The sequence below is a fragment of the Cavia porcellus genome, unplaced genomic scaffold (genome assembly GCF_034190915.1).
Source record: "Cavia porcellus strain 051 isolate PalLab524CR breed Dunkin Hartley unplaced genomic scaffold, mCavPor4.1 scaffold_16, whole genome shotgun sequence".
Classification (NCBI taxonomy): domain Eukaryota; kingdom Metazoa; phylum Chordata; class Mammalia; order Rodentia; family Caviidae; genus Cavia; species Cavia porcellus.
Window position 1 is genome coordinate 35,388,015 of NW_026947499.1, and position 23,204 is coordinate 35,411,218.

General features: G+C 48.7%; 1 protein-coding gene and 1 pseudogene across 3 annotated transcripts; one reads left to right on the forward strand and one right to left on the reverse strand.

The window, feature by feature from the left end:
* Window positions 1–2,517: 2,517 nt before the first annotated feature.
* Window positions 2,518–16,238, reverse strand: Tfap4 (transcription factor AP-4). Of its 3 annotated transcripts, none has more exons than XM_003477715.5 (7): window positions 15,976–16,238; window positions 7,777–7,942; window positions 7,571–7,669; window positions 7,013–7,183; window positions 6,222–6,362; window positions 4,879–5,037; window positions 2,518–3,529 (listed from the first exon to the last, which is right to left on the reverse strand). In XM_003477715.5, the coding sequence occupies exons 1-7, from the start codon at window positions 16,062–16,064 to the stop codon at window positions 3,335–3,337; spliced, it is 1,020 nt and encodes a 339-aa protein (XP_003477763.1). In that variant the 5' UTR covers window positions 16,065–16,238; the 3' UTR covers window positions 2,518–3,334. The 3 variants fall into 3 exon arrangements, with proteins under 3 accessions (XP_003477763.1, XP_063082471.1, XP_063082472.1); XM_063226401.1 differs by lacking the exon at window positions 15,976–16,238 and adding an exon at window positions 15,502–15,526; XM_063226402.1 differs by lacking the exon at window positions 15,976–16,238 and adding an exon at window positions 14,958–15,189.
* A 188-nt stretch (window positions 16,239–16,426) lies between these two features.
* On the forward strand, window positions 16,427–21,703 carry LOC134470712 (isocitrate dehydrogenase [NADP] cytoplasmic-like; annotated as a pseudogene).
* Window positions 21,704–23,204: the final 1,501 nt, after the last annotated feature.

Genomic DNA, 23,204 nt, shown 5'->3' on the forward strand with positions numbered 1-23,204 from the left:
CTATATTAAATAGCGTGATTCTCTTTATAGGACATTTTATAAAAGACAGACCATAGCAGTAGAGAATAGATAAGGATTACAACTGGCTGAGTTAACCACAAAGAATTCTGGAGGAACACTGAAGGTGAGAGAATGAATTCATGTCTTGACTATGGTGGTAGTTACTTTGACTGAATATATTTATCAAAAATCAGAGTCAAAATCAAAAGTGAATTTTATTTTATTTATTGGTACTGGGAATCGAACTCACGACTGTGCGCTTGCCAGACAAGTGCTTACACCGCTGAGCTAAATCCCCAGCCCAAAAAAGTGAATTTTAAATCAGTTCTGGTGCCCCACATCTGTAATCCCAAAATTCTGAAAAGCTGAGGCATGAGGAGTTCAAGTTCAAGCCTAGCCTGGCAAAAGTGACCTCGTGAAAAAGATTCTGTCTCAAAAACAACAAGACAAAACAAAACAAAACCCGGCATGGTGGCACATACCTGCCATCCCAGCAAGTGGAAGGCTGAGGCAGGAGAATCACCATGAGTTCCTGACTAGCCTGAACTATACAGTGAGAATCTGTCTTAAAAAAAAAAAAAAAAAAAAAAAAAAGGCTGGCTATATAGTGTGAAAGCTCAATTCAACTGCCAGAAAAAAAGTAAATTTTACTGAATGTAATTATTCACTTTTTAAAAATACTAAAATGAGACTGATGGCCAGCATCTGGGAAGAGAGATTAGAAGTACATCTGCGGGGGCTGGGGATTTAGCTCAGCGGCATAAGCGCCTGCCTTGCAAGCAGGCAGTCGTGAGTTCGATCCCTGGTACCGATAAAAACAAAAAAGACAAAAAAAAAAAAAAAAAAAGTACATCTGCTTAATAAATCCACTTTGGATTGATGGAAAGGTTTTAGAACTAGGTAGGTTGCATAATATTGTGAATATACTAGTAACATTAAAATTATCCACTGCTGAGCCAGGAGTGGTGGCTCACACCTGTAATCCCTGCACTTGGGAGGCTGAGGCAGGAGGATCATTGCAAGTTCAAGACCAGCTTGGGCTACGAAGTGAGCTCAAGGTCAGCCTGAACTGCGTAGCAAGACCCTGTCCCAAAAAGACAAAAAATAAAATAACATTATCCACTTTTGCTAGGCATGGTGGTGCACGCCTGTAATCCCAACATTCAGGATGATGACAGGAGGATCACAAGTTCAAAGCCTGCCTGGGCTACATAATGGGTCAGCCCAAACTGCATAATAAGTTTCACCTTTAAAAAAATTATGAATATTCCTAAATAGCCAGGCATGGTGGTACACACTTGTATTCTCAACACTGAGAGGCTGAGGCAGAATGAACTCAAAGTCAAGCCCAGCGTGTGCAATTTATACTGATTTAGCAAGACCCTGTCTCAAAAGAAAAAAGGGTTGGGCATGTAGCTCAGTTTGAATGCCCTGGGCTCAAACCCTAGTACTGCAAAAATAGATGAAAAGTTAAAAACAAAAAATCTGCAGGCTCTAACCTGGCATGGTAAATCCTTGTAATCTCAATACTCAAGAGGCTGAGGGAGGAGGATGACTGTCAGGCTATGTAGTGAGCCCCTCTCTCAAAAAAAAAAAAAAAAAAGTCTTAAAAGCTGCAGCTTCTTGCGTGCCTTTCTATTCAGTAATTCACGTCCAAAAGCATGGTGGGATGAGATGGGAATCGGCTCTCTGCTTTGCCCAAGTCCCCATGCACCTGCTATAATGAGCTTAAGAAGCTGGTGTCTTGGGTCCTAAAGTAAGATGATATCTGCCCACAAATGAGTTAAGGAACTAAAAGGATTGCTGGGCATAGTAGCTTTCACCTGTAATCCCAGCACTCAGGAGGCTGAGGCAGGAAGAGCACCACGAGTTTGAGGGCAGCCTGAACTACACAGTGAGACCCTGTCTCAAAAAAAAAAAAAAAAAAAAAAAAAAAAGGAACTGAAAGGACCTCCCCTGCACCCCAAAGGCTCAAGTAAGTGGCTTGTCAGAAGTGAAAGCAACTACTGGTAGACCAAAGCCATGCTCTGAGCCCATAAAACACTATACCATGAAGACATGGTTTCCCTCCCTTCTATAGTTTCAGGGAGGTTATACAAGCCTAGAAAGTGGTTACCTAGGGATTCTTAAACACTTATGTCCTTGTCCAAAAGTTAAAAACTTGTGGCTCTGTTGTACATTCTCCTGGACTCCTGCCAGCCCTCAGAACCATATTCTATCTTTGCAGAACACCCAGAGTAATCCCAGGGAATCAGGGAACCGCAATCAGCATAATCACACACACACACTCACATCCACAGAAGAATTATGAGTTTGAGACCAGCACAGGCTAAACAGTGAGTTCAAGACTAGTCTGGACTACATAGAATAACCTGTCTCACAAAAACAAAACAAAAGTTGAGTTATCACATTCATTCAGTCTCCTCCAGATCTGAGGGCCTGAAGAAAACCCTCTATTCTAGGCTAGGTAGCCTAGTTCAAATCCTCAGGATATACACCCCCAAGAGACAAAGAATCTAAAAAACAAAGTACAAACTTTATTTTGTTTCTTTACAAAGGCACAGTGGCCTCTTGGTTCTTTTCCCCCCACTTTCTTAACAAAATATAATAGCTTCTCCTTGGACACAAAGATCTCAAAATTGTAAAAAAAAAAAAAAAAAAAGAAAGAAATGAAAAGAAACCAAAACTAAAACCAACAACAAACAAAACAAGAGAAAGAAACAAAGACATTTTTAGGACTTGGGGTACCCTGGAGAAATAGGTGGACAGAGGCATGGAGAATGGCGAGTCCTGGTGTTGAGAGGAAGGGGGAGGGGAAAAGGGCAGCAGCGAACCCCAACCGAGAAGCATAGATCCCGGTCCCCAGAAAGACCCGACCCAGCCTAACCCCCAACCCATGTAAGTGCTTAAAGAAAAAGAAAACCAAACGGAGAGGGGAGGGGGGATTAAAGACTGACAGGCGCAGGATCAGCTCTGGGGAGGAGTAAATACCTTGGGGTTGATTTTCCCTGTTCTTAAAAACACATTTAAATGAAAAATGTTTCTTGGTGGAGGCGGCCAGGCATCCTAATGTCGGCCTCCCCCAGAGCCCAGGACAGAGGCACAACCCTGGGATCCCAATGCTCCCACACGCTGTGTGCCACCCCAGCCTCAGGACCCTGGCTTGAGCGGCTTCGTTCCAAGATTGAGTTACAGTATTGAAAAAGAGGTCATAAAAGAGACCCAAATGACACAGTAATTTTGTAAAAATTTCTCACTCATTCACCCACATTTCTCCCTGTCACTTCCCCGGCCCCCTCCAGCCCCCAGAAGGGAGAGGAGGGCTGGGGGGTGGTCAGGGAAGCTCCCCATCCCCTAATGGCTCTTCCCGGCTCTGGTCCATGGCATCACTGTCTGAGGCCTCTGAGTCCGAGGCAGTGTCTGAAGTGTGTGCCTCTGGGCAGCTGCGCACAGGCTTCACGATAACCGCTCGCCGCTGCTCTTCCTCCAGCTCCTGCTTGTCCTGGGTGCCCTCGATGTGCTGGATTGCCTAGACAGGGAAAGGCAACAGGAGGCTTAACCGAAGGTCCCTGCCTACAACTAGCTCCTTACAAAACATATATCCCAGGACTGTCCCAAAATAAGCCTGGCAAAGCAAGGGCATGCTGCCAGAGTCCAGGGAAAATAAACATTAAAAAATTGCTCTGTTGAGCTGGGCATGAGAGCACATACCTGTAATCCCAGCACTCTGGGAGTCTGAGGCAAAAAGAAAGGAAAATTAAAAGTTCAAGCCTCTCTGGACTTGACCTTGTCTCAAAAAAATTTTATTCTTTTGGTACTGGGTATCGAACTCACAACTTCACACTTGCCAAGCAGGTGAAGCTAAACCCCCAGCCCACCTGTCTCAAAGATTTTTAAGGGCCGGGGATATAGGCTCAGCAGCGTATGTCTCCCTGGCAAGCACGAGGTTATGATTTCAATCCTCAAAAAAAAAAAAAAAAAAAAAAGCTTAAATATTTTTAAAAAGGTCTGGGGAAGAAAACAAAAAAGTTCTGGAGATGTAGTTTAGCCCTGGATTCAATACCCAGTAACACTTAAAAAACAAAAAAAAATTAGGTTTGATGCCACATGCCTACTCCCAGGACTCAGGAGGCTGAGGCAGGAGGATCACTGCAAATTTGAGGCTAGCCAGGGCTACAAAGTGTGCTCCAGGCCAGCCTGAACTGAACCGAACAGCGAAACTCTGTCTCAAAAAGACATACACACATATACAAGTCACCCCTTGACAGACCCCTTCTCAAAGGACCAGTCTCAGTGGTGCCAAGAAATGACAAGCATCTCCTGTACATTTATATATTTTAAAGTTTTCCTATTAACTTATTAAACCCTTTTGTTATTAATTGTATTGTTCATCTTCCTGAGTTTATGTGTAACTAAAGTTCTGGGCATTGATTTTTTTCCCTGTTTTGGCTTTTTTGGCTTATTATTTACCAATTAATCTTTTCATATTGCCCACAACATTCACAAGAGGCATAATGGCACAGAATACCCATCCAGCCACTGCCACTTCTACGCCATCCTTAGTTATGGGAAATAGAGGTGAGAGAAAGTTTTGGTCCAAATGAACAGCGGAGCTCTCACCAGGGGGCTCTGGCTCCAAAGGAGCCCACCAGCAAGCCCCTCTCTAAATGAACATGGCTCACCTCTAGGTTCTGTTGCCCAGCTCTCTGTCCCTACAGATGCAGGGAGCAAGAGATGCCTCCATTCTGGGCACCTGGACCACTCCTCCAACTCAAGCTCCATCTTTTCGTCATCCATCCCTTATTGTCTGGTCCCCTGTAAAGTGCCTATTTGCAGCAGTTCACCCCCTATGAGCTGCCCCTCCCTGAGCCCACATACCTGCACAATGGTGTCCAGATTTTGCCGGGATGTAGAAACAGAGTTGATGACAGAGGAGGGACCCATGGTGACAACATTGATGTGGTGGGAGGGAGGTGGTGGTGGCGGCGCCGGCACAATCACTGTAGGGTGGTGGGTGGGAGCTGGAGGGGGCAGGAGCTGTAAGACAGAAGCCCTCAGTCTCTCTCAGTCTGCCTGTGGTTCTTCCAGTCCATCAACCTCCCTCAGTCACAAGGACTGCTACAGACTGCACTTAGATTTCCCCAGGGGGTCCATGTATAATGGTGGTCACAGCACTGGGACTGGTGGACAATTTAAGAGATAAGCCCAGTAGAAGGCCTCTAGGTGTGAGTACCCTCACAGGGACAGTAGGCCCCTAGTCCCTTTCTCTTCCTTGCTCTCTTTGGCTTCTTGGCCATGAGGTGAGCTGTTTCACTGTCACCTGCTCTTGCCATGATGTGCTGCTGTCTTGGGACAGGCCCAAAGCAATGAATAAGGCCAAGTGATCACAGAACTGTGAGCCAAAATAACTTTTCCCTTTATGAGCAGATTATCTCAGCAGGGTGTGGTGGTGCACACCTGTAATTTCAGCACTCTGGGAGGCTGAGCCAGGAAACTTGCATGTTTTGAATACAACCTGGCAATGTAGTAACTTAGTGAGACCATGCCTCAAAGTAAAATAAAAGAGGGTCAAGAATGCAGCTCAGTGCAGAGGCTCTGGGTTCAATTCCCAGTACTACAAAAAAATAAAAAAGACCAAAAAAGGGGCTGGAGGTTTAGCTCAGCGGCATAAGCGCCTGCCTTGCAAGCAGGCAGTCATGAGTTCGATCCCCAGTACTGATAAAAAGGAAAAAGACAACAAAAAAAAAAAGAGTGTAGACAAAATCCAAGCATAGTGACACACACCTGTAACCCCAGCACTTGGAAGGCTAAGGTAGGATGACTGCTGTGAGTTCATGGCCAGCCTGGGCTACACAATGAGTACAAGGCCAACCTGAACTACATAGCAACACCCTGTCACAAAAAAAAAAAAAAAAAACAAGGTCCTGGGTTTAATCCCAGCACAGGATGGGGTGTGGCAGGCAAAGAGTATCTCTGGATTTAGACAGTCAGGATACAAATCCCTGTCCATAGTCACTTGGGGTCCTGTGCATGTTATTCAGCCTTTCTGTGCCTCAATTTCCTTATCAGTCAAACAGGTGTTTCTCTGCTTTGAGGATTACCTGAATGCATGGATACAGAGGCCTAGAGCTAGAAACAGCTCCTTGAAGACAGTTGGGCACCTCTGTACCTCAAGAGCCCTAGGGTAGCTACAGCCTGCCCCTCCCAAGCCTCCTGCTCACCTGGGTCCGCAGGTGCTGCTGTTCCCGCTCCAGCTTCTCCTGGTGCAGTAACCGCACCTGCTCCTGCTGCTGCTGCAACTGCACCTGCTGGGCGATCACTTTGAGCTTTTCCGGGTACATGTGGGCCTCCAGGGACCGCACCTGCGGGTGGAGCAGCTCGGTGCTCAGGGGCAGGGCCAGAGCACACCTGCTCCTCCAGCCCTATAGCAGGCTACTCACCAAAACCTCCAACCTTAGGACAGAGCACAGTGTGCCCAAAACCTAAAACCCTAGCATGAATGATTCCATGGGGCAGAGACTAAATTCCTTACCAGATGCCCCTGGGTCTCCTTCCCACCTCTGGGTCTCTGTCTGTGCTCTCCCCTCTGACTGAAACAGCCTTCTCCCTTCTTTGCCTGGCTAAATGGTTTCCACATAGGAGCCATGAGAGACCAAGAGGTGTCAACTCAGACCCACAGCTGCATGGCCTTTAGCTCAGTTGCACTGAGTGTGTATGTGTATGTGTGTGTTGAGAATTGAACCCAAGGCCTTACATGCTAAGTATACACTCTGCCACTGGGCTGTATCTGAGGCCCTCAGCTGCATTTTTATACCTGAGAACCTTTGACTAATTCCTTCACCCCCATATACATGGTGTCCCCAGACAACTAGATCTCCACTCCTAGGCCTGGCACAGAGCAAGGGCTTCTGTAAATACATGCTACATGAAAATCACACAGGCAGAAAAAACAGAGACCACAGAAGCGACCTGCCTGTGGCACCCTACAGCCAGCCCACAGAGGGCACCGCACCTGCTCCTCCAGCATCATGCGCACAGAGCGCTCCTTGTCCAGCTGCTGTCGAAGCTCAATCATCTCCCGCCGCAGGTCCTCAGCCTTCTCATCCTCCCAGATATCAGGCGAGCCAATCCCTTCATCCTTGTCCTCTGCCCGCCGCCGCTTTGGAGAAGAGCCACTCAGTTCCTGGGGACCCCAAGAGATAGATGAGTATGTGAAGTGGACACCCCAATACCACGATTACTACCATGCAGGTCAAAAGAATTCCATCTCAGCTCTCCAAAGCTACCCAACAGAAGTAGACCTTGACTGGGGAGCTCATTCCACAGATCTAACAAAGTGGCTCAATGCCAGGAAGGGCAGTAGAAAGGACTGGCTTTCCAAGGCCTTTGATGAATGCAGAAACTGAGGCCCAACCAAGAAGGCAAGTGTGTAAAGTAGGCTGGTCAGTAATCAAGATGGGACTGGCAGTCCTATCTGTTTCCCAGGTCAGTGGTTGGGTCCAGGCATACCATGCTGGGGACAGAGAGTAAGGAGAAGGGCAGGGCACTGAGGCAGCACCTCTTAGGATACCTGGATAAAGCGCTTGAGCTGTGTGTTCTGCTGCAGGAGCCTGGTCTTCTCCTGCTCCAGGGAGAAAATGTACTCTGCTGTCTGCTGGAGAATGGCTGCCTGAAGGAAAGAGGGACCCGAGTCAGTCTGGTGGTATTTAAACAAGACTCTTCTTTCTCCTGCCACAGCCTGCCACCTCCTCCTGGAAGCTCCCACGCCCTACCCACCTTGCTGAGCTTCTCTCCATCTGTGTGGGGAATAAGGGTCTTGAGGGACTGGAAGCCTGCGTTGATGCTCTGCATACGCCTTCGCTCGTTGCTGTTGGCAATCTCCCGCCGAATCCGCCGCTCCTGGTCCCGCTGGGTCTCAGGGGTCAGTGGGATGTTGGCAAGGCTGCAAGGGCCGACAGAAACCTAAGACTAGATGCCCTCTGAGCCTTGCCCCAATATGCCCTTTTTTAAAATTTTTTTTTTTTTTTTTTGAGACAGGATCTCATTATTAGTCCAGCCTGGCCTCGAACCCACAGTAATCCTCCTGCCTCAGCCTTCCAAATGCTGGGGTTAAGGCCCATCTTCATAATTCACCTCCAGAGAACCCTAGGTGTAACCTGCCTCCCTCCCCTGCTGCAAAAGATGCCAAGTCAGCCTAAAGTCCGCACTTGGGGAGATCATCCCCAAAGCTGATGGAGGGGCACTCCCTGGAAAGCCCAGACAGACTGAACAAGCTGGATGCAGGCACAGGTAGGCTTCTTAGAATGACTTCCTCTCTTAAGGCAGGAATCTCCTCTAGAACAAGGTTCCCAGCCAGGTCTGGGTATCAAAAACACCCAAGGACTTGTATACGAGGTATACCCCAGGAGTCAGCCCTGTATCTGACTAAGAAAATCTGGGAAGGCTCAGCAGTCACATGGCTAAGCTTTGTATCTGGTGCAAGTGGTCCTTGAATGACAATCAGAGGTACCTGGTCTTGGGATACTTCAGAGTTCCTTGCTGACCTGGACCACCTGCAGAGTCTCAGGCTTTGCCACCCCAGAACTGAGAAGTCATCTTTCCTCTGTGCCCATCCCCACAGCCATGCCTGCAGCCACAGCCACAGCTCCTATCAGGCCCCCTGGGCTAAGATTTCACAGAAGACAAGAAAGATACCACTCACTCCACAGACAGGAAAGTAAGTCAACAACCCCTGAGGACAGTCCCCCTCCAAACCCAGCCACTTTAAGAGGCAAACCAGCTCTATGCCAGGAAAGAAGGCCTCTGGCATGCTGTGGGCAATGGGATTGCATATTTCGGGTGCAGCAGCAGTGGGGTGAGAGATGAAGCAGCCAGGGAAGGGGATGTGGCTGTGGGCCAAGATGCAAGACAACAGCACAGCCCGCAGGCCCAATGCCACTGCTCCCGAGGGGTGGGCCTGTGTGTGGCCTAGAGGAGCCATGCTCCCTTTCTCAGCCCTCCCCTGCAACTCCCCCCCACTCCCGCCCCTGGCCTGATGGTTTCCAGATGCTGAGCTCCCAGCAGAGCCGCCAGCCCCACCCAAAGCCACAGCCCTAGCCTCTTCCTGAGGGGCCCTCCCTGGGTGACCTGTTCCAGGCCTGAGCCAAGACCGCTTAGGTCCTGGGTCTGGGGAAATTGAAAAAGGCCTCTAAGCACTCTTGTCCCATTGATGGGGATCCAGGATCAAGGACATACCAGGTCCGATTCCTTTACTGTGACTTGGCCCTGTCCCTGTCCTCAGGGAAAAGAGCCGCATGCACAATAGCCCAGGAGGGGAACACATCTGCAACAGTGGGAAACAACCTGGCCTGACCTGTGCCACCTATCCATCCTACCTCAGCTCCCTGTTGGCCCTGAATCATACATCCTTACTCCTTCTTAGGCCTCAGCTTTCTCTTTCAACAGAGAGGGTGGCCAACTGGGATTGAGCGCTCCATCACCCTCCTGGAGGATTGCAGGCAAATCAATGCAGCCCCGTGCTATCCCCTCAGCACCCCTCCCACATACTCCTCACTCCACCTTATCAAGCCAAAGGCCCTTCTTCCATGAGGGTCCAAAGACTCAAGGCCCCAACCAACTCAGAGCCTCCCTGACCTCTCCAGCAGAGTGCAAGACCCTCACAGAGCTGGGAATGTCAGTGCTGGGAAGGAGGCCCAGGTCCCCCCTCACATACTTCACAGATGAGGTGGTGTTTTGCTTAGGGCTCAGAGTAGGGATAGAATGGTTTTAAATTCAGATAGCTGGATGTCCAACTTCCCCACTTCAGGCCGGTATCTCTCCTCTCCCAGTTTCTCTGTCTCCACAGTGGGCATAAGTGTCAAAAAGAGGAAAGGGCCAACTTAAACAGAGGCTGCCACTGACCACCCTCTGGGCCTGACCCTGTCCAGACCACACCTCCTCAGAGAGATCAGCTGGCCAAGGGGAACAGGGACTGTTCTGCAGTGGTGGTCTAGCAAACAGTGACCTTTGAAGACAAAAAGAGATGGGTGGCCAGGCACAGTCCTGTGCTAGGATTATAGGTGGAATCCCAGCACAAGGAGGATCCCTATGAGTTTGTGAGCTCAGGACCAGCCTGAACTACATAGTGAGTTCAAGGTCAGGCTGAACCATATAGCGAGACCCTCTCTCAAAAAAAAAAAAAAAAAAAAAAAAAAAAAAAAAAAAAGAAAGAAAGAAAGAGAGAGAGAGAGAGAGAGAGAGAGAGGCAGGAGAGGTACCACAGGAAGCCATCTGGTAACTACAATCTGTCTGGGAACAACTCCTACCCTCATGTCTTCTGGTGATGCCAAAAGGGCTGAGCTGACCCCAGGGCTGGGGCTCAAAAGGAGCCTTGAATCCACTCTTGGACCACCCCAAGGACACAGCCAATCCAGAAAGCCTAGCAATAAAGGAATAAGTTTGATGGTTTTTTTTTTTTAAAGTCTTGAAGACAAGTGTGATGATATAGCACTCTGGCCAAGACAGGAGGATCATAGGTTTGAGGCCAGTCTGGCAACCTACAGAGCCCCATTTCAAAATAAAAAATAAAAAGAGCTGCAGAAGTAACTTATGGCAGAGCTTGCCTAGCATGAGCAAGGCCTTAGGTTCAAGCCCTATTAGCGCGCACACACACACACACACACACACACCCCTTGAATTCTTTATATGATGCACTGAAGACTTCCTATGTTAGTTTTTTCATTGAATCTTATCAAAATCTTCCTATGAGTAAAGTGGCCTAATGGTTCCCATGTAAAGAGGACACAAAGGCTCAGAAAGGGACCAGCTATATATAGCAAGCAATAAAGCTAGGACCCAGAGCAGGTGTCAGGTGACAGGTAATGGGCTCTATATGGTCCCACAGATTGGCAGGTGAAGAATAAGGCCAGGCAAAGTATCATTGATAGTTGCCTGCTAACACTGTGTTAACTCTTACTAGCTGCAGACTTCTTGTATCCCCCTCCCCAATTTTTTTTTTTTTTTTTTTTTTTTTGGTCTTTCTCGTTTTTATCAGTACCAGGGATCGAACTCTGCCTGCCTGCCTGCAAGGCAGGCACTTATGCCACTGAGCTAAATCCCCAGCCCCACCCCCTCCCCAATTCTTACAAAAGCCAAGTGGAATGGCTGCAACGATGTGCCCTGTGACATGCCCCCCATCAGGCAGCCAGACCAGGACCTGCCAGCTCCCACAGACAACCCACTGGCTGATGGTGCCCTCTATTGACAGCTTGTATACAGGAGGGGGCTGCTCAACAGAGGGGGTGTGGCTGCAAGAACAGTACTCCTAAACTGATCCCCTCCAAAACATAGTGAGAGAGAAGGGCCACAAGTGATGTGACTTACCCAAGCTCACACCTGTTGGCCTTCTAAAGCAAGGTACAGCTGGATGCACCCTCCTGCAGCTCCAAGCCCAAGTCCCCTCAATTAATCAGCCCTGGAAAGCTGACCCTCAGCCACTCCCTTTTCCCCAGGTTGCCCACTAACTGAGAAGCCCAAAGAACACAACAGGGCTGCAGGCTCAAAATCTCCATCCCCAAAGTTCCTAGAACAGGTCCAGGCAGGGTGAGGAGCCAATGTCAGCTTCTTACTATCTCAGAGCCAACAGCCTGGCTCCTCCAGATGTTTCATCCTGCCACTTCTCCAAACCTATCAGCCTACCCTCCTCCTTCCAGAACCAGCTGCTGATTAACCTAGTGTTTAACCTAGACTTAACTGACAAGAGTCTCACCCCAAAGCTACAGCTCCTCATAGAGTTGAATTTGTTATCAAGAGTCATTATAATTCGAATCTAAACAGACCTAGAAGAAAGCACTAACAGTTTTGGGGGTTTTTTTTACAGACTACATGCTAACCAGGGATTCCAATTGGTGGAGTCTGAGCCAAACAAAAATGATGACTGGTAGAATGCCGGCCACTGCTAACCAATCCCAGGTTCCTATTCATGAAGAGTAAGAGTTAACAGGCATTTCCAGGTGACCCTGTAGTGGATACAAAGGGTTTTTCTGCAAAGACCTGAAAGTTCCTTATAGTTCTTTCTGGGTTTTACAGAAGTAAACTGTAACTCTATGGTAAAAATCACACTCCCTCCTCCTTGGTAACTTCAGACTTTCCCAAGTAAGCAGTAGCTCTGATTTCTACACACACACACACACATACACACACACCCATCACCACCACTACCTTCTAACAGACAGAGGCTGACCAGGCGCCTCTAGGCCTTAGGGATAAGAACCCTGGGCAAAAACAGGAACAAGGTCTGGGCACTAACCAAGAAGAGAGCTCTTTAACTAGTACACACCCAAATCTAGGAAGAATGCCAGCACCCCAGCCAGACCCTCAAGGACGGGGACATGCTCTTCACATCCAGATCCCAAATGGGTACCTCCCTGCCAAGGGCCAAGTGCTGCCCATCCTCCTCCACCTGCCTGCCTAGCTCCAGCCTCCAACTGGCCGTTGAGAATTCTGACAGCACAATCCCTGAACCCACCCACTCAAGTCACTGAACATCACACAGTCAACGTGGAGAAAATCCACCTGGGATTTCTCCAATACCTGAAAAGGAAGGGAGATGACCTTCCTACTTGGAGTGTCAAGGCTCTCACTGCTCCCCACGGTCTTCTATACGTCCCTCTCCAACCTCCTATGGCCAGTCACCACCCTCCCATTGGTTCCAGAATACACCATGCCACGTTACTCCTATCAGAGATAGCACCGAGAGTTGGTGAGCTTTTGAGGCCAGGGATCATCAGGTCTTGTTACCTGCTGAATCCCCAGTCCCGTCATCAAGCTGGTGCTTCATACATAGAATCAGGGGCCAAACAAACACAGCAAACCCCCTATCATTCCTCCTTTTCAGAATTCTGATAGTCTCTCCATGATGAATGTAATTAGTATGTACTGCAAATGTGTGCTAATAAAAATAAAAAAGTTGAGAGAGGGTCTAGTCAAGTTGCATAGTCTAGCCTTGAACTTGTGATCCTCCTGCTTCAGCCTCCCATGTAGTTGGGGTTACAGCTGTGTGCAACTGCATCCAGCTCTCCTAAGGGAACTTTTTTTAGAGTTTACAGGGATAGAGATGACTATGTTCCTGCTTTTCCTAGTCTGAAAGTTAAAGTAATGGCTTCCTGGTACTTCCCATATCAATCTCCACAAATGTTATATATTACCAAAACAAAGAACCTTTAGGCAGTAAGTATAGGGTACTACCCTCCAGCCCCCTCTACTTGGGTGGGCAGACAGTTGAGAAGGGCTGGCAGAGCCCAACTAGTCAAAAAAGGATGGAGGAAAAGTGCATAGACTGAGACAATCTAGAGAAGCCAAGTCCTAACCATCAAAAAGTCCTGCTCAGCACACACTCTATTCTGAACAGGCATCCTACCTCACCCTGCAGCCCCAGCTGAAAACAAAAAGGGTAAGAAGTCCTGTCTGGAAGTGAGGCAGGCTGAGGACTTGCACACCCTGGGGCAGGTTCTGCCACCTCAAGCACTTGGACTGCCAAAGCCCAATGTCTGTGAGTAGTTGCTAGCTTCCTCCAAAGAGAGGATTAGTGTCTTGGGTTTGTTTGGTTTTTGTTTTTTTGAGACAAGGTCTCACTATGCAGCCCAGCCTGGCCTCAAATTCCCAGTCTTCTTGCCTCAACCTGAGTGCTGGGATTACAGGTATATGCCACCACACCCGACTCTAAGAGGGGACTGGTACAGGGACAAAGTAAGGCCAGAATCCCAGGATGCCCTGACAGGTCTCAACTAAGGTCCAGCCACAGGAGCCAGAGGGACCACTGCCCCAAGCCTCTGCATGGTCAGAGCCAAGAATGTCCTCTCCACTGTGGAGCTCAGCTGCTCCTGCCCACAGCCCAGCCTAGCTTAGAGCAGCCAGCACCCTGCAGAAGAGCAAGGCTCTGGAATCAGGTTTCCAGTCCCAGCTCTACCCTCTTGCTCTAGCTGGTCACTTCCTCAGTCTCTGTCTTCCTTCGTCTTTTTTTTTTTTTTTTTTTTTTTTTGTCTTTTTCCTTTTTATCGGTACCGGGGATTGAACTCACGACTGCCTGCTTGCAAGGCAGGCACTTATGCCGCTGAGCTAAATCCCCTGCCCCTTCCTTCATCTTTATAAGGGAATCAGAAAACAACTTGACTCACGGAAAGTGTATAATGATTCAGTGAGAAAACACTAGCAAAGCGAATGCCCAGAACATATAAAGACCTCAAAAACAATTTTTTAAATTAACCACCAGGCCAGGTGTGGTGGCACATGTCTGTAATCCCAACACTCAGGAGGCTGAGCTAGGATCTCTTGGAGTTCAAGGCCAACCTGAATTACATTGCAGACCCTATCTCAAAAAAACAAAACAAACAAAGTTATTACTGCTGGGCCCTCCAGTTCAGCCTTGTCTAAATGCCAATCCTCAGGGTGGCCCTGCTGCCTGCCAAATCCATCAGCTGATGCATCTATATCCCTAGGTATTGACTGTGAACGTGGCAATAAAGGTGAGAGCCCCTGGAGCCAGGTGCATACCAGGTGTATACCTATTCCCCAGCATTTGGTGTCCATCAGCTTGGGCCACACCGTGTTGGGGCTCCTCCTCCCTCAATCCCCGCCCTACCAGCCCAGGACTGCTGAGCACGTGGCCCAGCCCTGGGGAGCCATTTCGCTCCTGGAGCAGCAATGCAAGGGAAGGGGCCACAGGTCCTAAACTTGTGCACACCGGTGAAACCTCCACTGCCTCGGGCCCACCTCAGCCAGTCCAGTCGGGTCAATAAGGAGATGCCTGTGCCGAGCCTTAGCAAACGGAGTTTCAGTCATGTTCATTTTAACATATCCTGAGTGATTTGGCTGCTTGTGGCCGCGAATCCCACACCCTTGATAGGGTGACTTTTGGGCGACCTCAACCAAGCTTACACAAAGCGGGTCCTGGGGAAGGAATGCAGACCTCGGGGACCCACCTGGATGGGAGACCCGACGCTTTCAGCTTACGGCTAAGAGGAGGGGCGTGGAATGGGAAAGTTTGCAGAGGACACCCAAATGCAGCAGGAGGCGGCCAGGCTAGGTTAGAGGCGACCTCAGGAGCCCACTCCTCAAAACGCCTTCCACCTGGCCAGCCTAGCCCACTTAGCCTGCGGAGGCCGAGCTTTGTCAGGAAAAGCGTGGTTTCCCAGTGCCTACAAATCCCACAATGCTGTACACGCCAGGCGCCCAGAACTACAGCTCCCGCGAGGCAGCGCGCGCGGAGGTCCGCCTACTCCAAAAGGGCTGCAGAGTCACGTCCAGGCCTCGCTAGTAAACAGCGCCCGGGCGCGGGCGGGCAAACCAGCGAGCCAGCCAGCGGCGGCCAGCGTGCCCAGAGCCATTGCATCCCTGTCTGCCGTGCTGTCCCTTAGGGTCCGCCCACCCACCCAGCCCAGCGCGAGCAAACCTTCGGACCCCACCGCAGCCGCGCTCTCTACAAACACGCACACCATCCGGCTCCCCGCCCCCACACACACACACCCGGAGCCGCGGCAGAGCTGTATTGTAGCCGCCGTTGCCACGGCCCCCATGCACGCCCTGGACTCCCCCAGACCCATTTGAAGGGGGGCATCCGGAGAGCGTGAGGAAGCAGGGAGAGGAAGGAAGCAGCCGCGGGAGGGGGGAGGAGGAAGCGCGGGGAGGAAAGCCACCAGCATCAAGCATGGCCGGGACTGCTGCAGAACCACGTGGGTCTGTTTGCAATTTACAAACGTCGCGACTCGCCAGCCTGCAGCGGACAAAAGTAGTCAGGGCCGCTCGGGGTCCCTGCGTTCCAAGGGAAGAGGGTGCCCAAGAGGCGCGAACCGGGCAGACTGGCTGCAGCCACCCCAGCGGCTAAGAAAGGCGAGCGGGGTCGGCAGCGCGGGCCATGCGTGCGCACACGCGCGCCAGCCCCGGGCGGGCTGGCCGGAGGCTGCAATGGTAGGAAGGGTTAAGGAGAAGAGAAGTACACACCTACAGAGCCCTCCTATCACTTCTTTCTCTGTTTTCCTGAAATGCTGCAAAGAGGGCACCTTCTGAGTGGGCACCATGAAATACTCCATAGCGATCGGCCCCCCTCCTCTGCACGAGCCAGGTCCCGCGGTCCGCCGGAGAATGCAAGATGGAAATCCGAATCAAAGGGCAGAGCCGGACGGAGGTGCAGAATCGGCCGGTCCCAGATGCTGGCGGCGGCGGCGGCGGCGGCAGCGAGGGGAGGGAGGCGGGCGGGAGGGGCAGGAGGGAGGTCTCTCCGGCCTGCCTCCCCGGGCGTGTGTATGTGTGTGTGTGTTTGCAGCTGATCAGATGTCTGTTTCAAGGCGGGAAACAGCTGGTGAAAACTCAGCACTCCCCCGGCCTCCTTCCGCGGAGTAAGGAATTGCATGTAAACAAAGGACTATTTGCTGCGTCCTCCAAGCGGCACGAGGCCAGGGCGAGAGGGGCGCAGGCCTCCGGGGACCGGCTGCAACTGGGATCTGCGGGCCTCTCTTGGCGTACGGAGGGACCCCAGCGGCAGCCCAGCCGCGGGGGCGCCGCGTGAATGGAGAGATCTGCGGCCCAGCTACATGCGCCACTATGGGTGATGAGGTCCATCAGCTGACAGGTTGGCAAGCATTGCAGAAAAAAAAAAAAAAAAAAAAGCAGCCACCACGAGGGAGCTCAGCCTGTGCGGCCCAGGGTCTGGCAGGCACTGTCCGTGTAGGGTCAGCCCACAACGTGACCCTCAGGGCGTAAGGCTGGGTCCGGCTTTCTGCAGCAGCAGGAAGGCGGCCCACCGTGCGTGCTTGTATTTTTGCTTTTTCACGATGCAACTGCACGAAGTGCAGTCTCCCTCGGAGCAGACCAAGGGCCCCCTGGAAACTTGCATCACGGCCACCGCTTCCCACATTTAACTTGGTGCAGACTCCGGGGGCCTGCCTACCTCCTTCCGACCCTGCCCAGCTAGCCGCTTGTCCTAAGCTCTGGAGCATGGGAATCCCGGACCCGGTGAGATGACTGCAAAGGAGCCCCCCCCCCCCCGCCCCGCCGGATACCTCTGACGCTGGCCAAGGCTGGAGGGCCGGTTACAAAGGAGGGGTGGAGCAGAGAGGAAAGAGTGGAGGTGGGCCAGAAAGGCAGCAGCCCCCAGGGACAAGTTTGCCAGTTTGGGGGGAGGCCTGGGGATTGCTACTGAATCTAATCAGCTCCCTTCCCCAACTTTCCCCCTCTGCAGGCTGAAGGCTGCATCTTCTCATTCAAGGCAAAGACAGAACTTGCTCTTCCACCAGGGTGCGCGCTCTGCAAAGGGGTGATGGATTATTAGGGAACATCGTTATTAGTTATTACCGGCACTATAATAACTTTTTTTGCATTCATATTCCCTACTCCTCAATGCAGCTTATTAGGCAGTTATTGTAATTACAGGTCCCCAAAATACATTTTCTCCAAAATACATAATGTCTAAGTCCCTGGGAGGCTTGATTTGAAATGCATCCTTGACCCCCACCTCAGGGCCACCAAATCCAGAGTGCTGCTTAGGGGGTGCTGCCCATCTTTTGGGAGATTTATCTTCAACTGTGATTAATGATCAGGACATCCTGATAAATCTCTATTATCCTGGACCTCACATTCTAGGTACTGGAGATTGAACTCAGGGTCTCCACACTGAGCTACATCCTCAGCCCCATCTGTGTGTGCATGGATATGTGTATGTGTGGTTTGAGACAGGATCTCCCTAATTATTATTATTTTTTAATGACAAGGTCTCACTGCTTAGTGCAGGCTGGCCTTGAACTCACTATGTAACCCAGGCTGGCCTTAAACTTGTGGAGATCCTCCTGCCTCATCCTCCTCAGTGCTGGCATTGCAAGTGTGTGCTACCACACCCCCAGGTCTCTAATTTTTTAAATTGTCCACTCTGGATTCAATTTTTGATCCTTGTGCCTCAGTCTCTTCAAGGGCTGGGGTCACAGTAGTGGGCCACCACACTCAGCATGGAGTATTTTGAGATAGAAAATTTTAAGGGGTAGCCAAAAAAATCCAGCACTCATGAAAAATCATGTCTTGATTAATACTTTTAAAAATCAAATTCAATGGGCTGGGGATTAGCCCAGTGGTATAGGTATCTGCCCAGCAAACTCAAGGTTGTGAGTTCAATCCCTTATACCAAAATAAAATCAAATTCAAGACTGAATGTGTGGCTCAGGAGCCAGGGGTAAAATGCCTGCCTAGCATATACAAAGCCCTGGATATATGATCACCAGTACCAGAAAAAAAAAAAAAAATCTGTGATGGGCAGGCCATGGTGGCACACACCTGTAATACCAGCATTCGTGAGACTGGGGTAGGAAGATTGCTACAAGTTTGAGGTCAGCCTGCCCTACACAGATCCTGTCTCAAAAAAAAAAAAATCTATGTGGACAAAATACCCCCATTTTGGGGTATTTGGTGGGAATCTTTCCTTTATTGAGACAGACTCGCACTATGCACTTCAAGCTGGCCTTGAACTCACTATGTAACCCAGACTGACCTCAAACTTAGGGTAATCTTCCTGCCTCAGTCTCCCAGAGTGCTAATTAGATTTTTTTTTCTGAATTCTAAGTATTACATTAACAGTTCTCCACCATCACCCCAGCCACCTCCCCACCTTTCATCTCGACAGAGAGTCTTAAGGTTTTTGTTTGGGTTTGGGTTTGGTCTTTTTTGCAGTACTGAGGATTGAACTGGACTTTATGCATGTTAGACAAGCACAACTACTGAGTCACAACCCCAGCCCTTCCTTCTTGCTATGTAGTCCAAGCTAGCCTTGAACCCTCCAGTCCTTCTGCACATAGCAGGCTTCTGTTTCTCTAGATTACTGAATTTTTTAAGTACCCCTTTCTGTGTCTGTCCCAAATGAATGCCTCACTAATGCCTCTTATGGCCCCACCTTACAGCAGTTTCCCCTCTGCAGAGTGTAGTGGTTCTCTTGGACCCAGGGCAAGAGATAGCAGGACCAGGGCCACTCATCAGCCCTGGCCTCCCCTCTGGATCTGAACAGGGCTCATTTGCACAGCACTAGAGAAAACACAGAAAAACTTTAACCAGCTCCCAGATTTCCAGCTCCCAGATTTCCACCTTCACTGCTTCTCCCTGTCTTCATAGAGGACATATTCTGAGTTGGCAACAAAGAGGCTGGCTCACTCATGGCCTGTGGTGGTCCCAGAGATATGGTTAGGGAAGGATAGCATTTGGGGGACCATATAACTGTGTAACCTGAGCAACTACTCTGGTGCCTGAGTGAGTGAATGAATGGAGAACAGCTGGGAAAAGCACGTCTGCCCCTTGCTCTTCTACAGAACTGCCATGACGCCTGTATTTCCGATCCCTGGTGTGCACCTCTCCGTGTTTGAAGCTGAGGTGCCAGTCAAGGTGCCTGTGTACATACATGTGAGAGCAGGTGGGAGCCATGGCAGACCCCTGCTCATCTGTGGGCCTCACCTCAAGGAAATAAACTGCATTTACCTGAGTGTGCAAGATTAGAAGTTGGGAATGACTAGAAATCGATTCGTTTGTAAAGGTTTATCATAAGTAAAAAAACCTCCCCCTAGTCCATGGTGATTCGATGATAGAGATGCAAAGAGATGAAATGACAAAAATCATTTGGAAGTTGACTAAAGAAAAGCTAATTTTTCCCCATGTGGAACTGAATCTTCATAGCTCTGCGTATAGAGAATTGGGATGCTGCCAATGACCACGTCACTAAGGGTGTTGCAGAAGCTATAAAGAATTATGGTGGTGTGCTACCATCATCCCCAGTGAGAAGAGGGTTGAGGAGTTCAAGTTGAAACAAACATGGGAAACATCAAATGGCACCATCCAAAATATTCTGGATGGTTCTGGCTTCAGGGAGCTAATATCTATAAAAAATATTCCCTCAGCTTGTGATCATAGGTCATCATGCTTATGGGGATCAACACAGAGTGACTGATTTTGTTATTCCTGGGCCTGGGAATGTAGAGACAACCTATAGGTGACAGAACTTGGTCATAGTGGTGTCATTGTGGGGATGTACAATCAAGATAAGTCAGTTGAAGACTGCACATAGTTGCTTCCAAATGGCTCTAAGAGTTAGCTTTTGTATCTGAGCACCAAAAACAGTATTCTGAAGAAATATGGATGTTTTTAAGGACATCTTTCAGGAGATACATGACAAGCAGTGCAAATCCCAGTTTGAATCCCAGAAGACCCAGTATAAGCACACGCTCATCCATGATGGGTGGTCCAAGGTATGAAGTCAGAAAGAGACTTCTGACTCCGTAAAAAAACTACAGTGATGACATACAATCAGATTCTGTTGCTCAAGGCTATGGCTGCCTTGGCATGATAACCAGGTGTGCCGGTTTGTCCAGATGTCAAGATCATAGAAGCAGAGGCTGCCCATGGGACTGTAGCGTGCCACTACTTTATGTACCAGAGGATCAGGAGACCCCCTGCATTGCTTCCATTTTTGCCTGGACCAGAGGGTCAGCCCACAGAACAAAGCTTGATAATGATACCAAACTCAGCTACTTTGCAAAATCTTTGGAAGAAGTCTGCATTGAGACCATTTGCGGGTGGCTTCATGACCAGGGACTCGGCTGCTTGCATTAAAGGTTTACCCAGTGTACCACATTCTCACTACTTGAATACATTTGAGTTCATGGACAAACTTGGAGAAAACCTGAAGATAAAACTAGCTCAAATACCTGGGCTTAGGAAGATACGTGTTTTTGGTGATTAGGTCCACAGGTTTATTTTTTTTTTTTTTGTATAACACTCAAGGGTATTAAAAACAAAATCAATTTTATAATTTGTTTAGAAGCCAGAGTTGATCTTCCTATGAGAAAGCCCAAAGCCTTTTTTTTTTTTTTTTTTTTTTTTTTGTCTTTTTCGTTTTTATCGGTACCAGGGATCGAACTCATGACTGCCTACTTCCAAGGCAGGCACATATGCCGCTGAGCTAAATCCCCAGCCCCTGCCTTTTTCTTATACATAGTTATCGTCACCTTTGTGAACATGGCAGGGAACTTTTGTTTTTCTAGTAGCAGTCTAGGAATTCCTTTAGTATTCCTTCCTGTTCATTGTCACTTTCTTCATGTTCTTTTTTTTTTTTTTTTTTTTTTTTTGTCTTTTTCCTTTTTATCGGTACCGGGGATCAAAATCACGACTGCCTGCTTTCACGGCAGGTACCTATGCAGCTGAGCTAAACCCCCAGCCCCTCACTTTCTTCATGTTCTGATACAAAGGACCAACATTAAGAGATTGCGAAAGGTTGAGTTTTCTGAGTGTCCTTTGGGGACAACTGCCACACTATCATTCCCTAAAATATATGTAAAATAGACATTCACTCCCTTCCCTCCTGTCCACGAGCATGGGCTCTTAGAAGTTAGGCCCCATCATGTGAGGCAGAGCTCTACACGGAACCTGTACATGCTTGGAACAAAGCGTATGAGCATAACTAAAATGTGTTGAAGACCCTTCAGTCATTTTTCTAAAGAATAATTCTAAAGAAAATTTTTATTGAATGTATCCAAGATGCTGAATATTTTTGAGGCCACTAGGGAGTTCAGAATCAAGTAAATACCGGCTGGTGGTTTGTCCTCTGTACTTGTCTCTTCCTGTTCTGGGCCTGGCCTGAGTATTATGCTACCCTAAATAGCATATTTCATCGGCATGTAATAATGTAAGCTGCAACATTTTTGGACTCTTACTGGCCTATTTTCTTTCTTTCTTTCTTTCTTTCTTTCTTTCTTTCTTTTTTTTCTGTACCAGGGATTGAACTCGTGATCACACACTTGCAAGGCAGACACTTATGCCGCTGAGCTAAATCCCTGGCTTTCCTTTCTTTTATATACATGTGATTTCCCAGAAGTTGATGTTAAATACTAGTCCTGTTCTTCATCTGAACTGTTAATTTTAATTAAAATTAATGTGTTAATCAACCTAAAAAAAACTGCTGTGACCAAGACTGGTTCCCAGTGGGCATGCTCAGAATGGTTGCTCCATCAGCCCTGGACCCTCAAATGTCTCCAAAGCACAAACTCAAATCCTACTCCCCTTGTTCAGTCCATTCCTGCCCCAAAGTTGAAATTCCATCACTAGGTCACCACTTCCCACTCCAACACTCTCCTCCCTCTTCTCAGCAGTACACGAGGAGTACTCAAACCAAACTTGTTCTGGTAGTGAATAATGCAGAAGGATCTCAAACTGGAGACCAACCTGGGTTACATAGCAAGACCCTGTCTCAAAAAACAATACACAGGCTGGAGATTCAGCTCAGTGGCATAAGCGCCTGCCTGGCAAGTGCAAGGTGGCGAGTTCGATCCCTGATATCACACACACATACACATACACACAAAAAAAATACATAGGGGCTGGGCTGAAGATTTAGCTCAGTGGCATAAATGCCTGCCTAGCAAGCATGAGGTCGTGAGTTTGATCCCCAGTACAAAAAAAAAACAAAAACCACATAGCCAGGCATGGTGACACATGCCTGTAATCCCAACACTGAGGAGGCTGAGGAAGGAGGATTGCTGTGAGTTCAAGGCCAGCCTGCTATATAGTGAGTTCAGGGCCAACCTGAATTACAGACCAAGACCTCATCTCAAAAAAAAAACAAACAAGCTGAACATGGTGGTGCACTCCTGTAATCCCAGCACTCGGGAGGCTAAATCAGGATCATTGCAAATTGGAGAACAGCCTAGGCTACAAAGCCGAAGGCCAGCCTAAACTGCTTAGTGAGACTGTGTCTCAAAACGACCAAAAAAACAAAAACAAAACAAAACAAAATGTAGGGCAGGGATATAGTTCCACATCACAAATACCTGCATGGTAAGGTCAAGATCCTGAGTTCAATTCCTGATACAAAAACCCTGTAGTTCAAGGCCAATCTTGGCTACATAGCAAATTCAAAGACAGCCTGGACTACATTACAAAACCCTGCCAAAAAAAAAAAAAAAAAATCCCTGGGCCAGAGATATAGCTCAGTAGAACTACATCTGCATGGCAAGTGTGAGGTCATGAGTTCAAGTCCAAGTAGAAAAAAATTCCAGCATTTGGGAGGCTAAGGCAGTATTATCACAAGTCCAAGGCCAAGCCTAGGGCACACAGTTCAAAGCAAGTCTATCTAGCAAGACCCTAGCTCAAAACTCAACAACAAGAAGTCCCCAAACTCAATTTGTCCTAGGAAAGAGGCTCTGTACATG

Bases quoted from the DNA above. Each gene is read 5' to 3' on its own strand.
- Tfap4 (XM_003477715.5), bottom strand. From the start codon at position 16,064: ATGGAGTATTTCATGGTGCCCACTCAGAAGGTGCCCTCTTTGCAGCAT. The intron at 6,363-7,012 runs GTGCGGTGCCCT...CTCCACCCGCAG, and splicing joins GCATGATGCTGGAGGAGCAG to GTGCGGTCCCTGGAGGCCCA. The intron at 5,038-6,221 runs GTGAGCAGGAGG...TCTGTCTTACAG, and splicing joins AGCAGCACCTGCGGACCCAG to CTCCTGCCCCCTCCAGCTCC.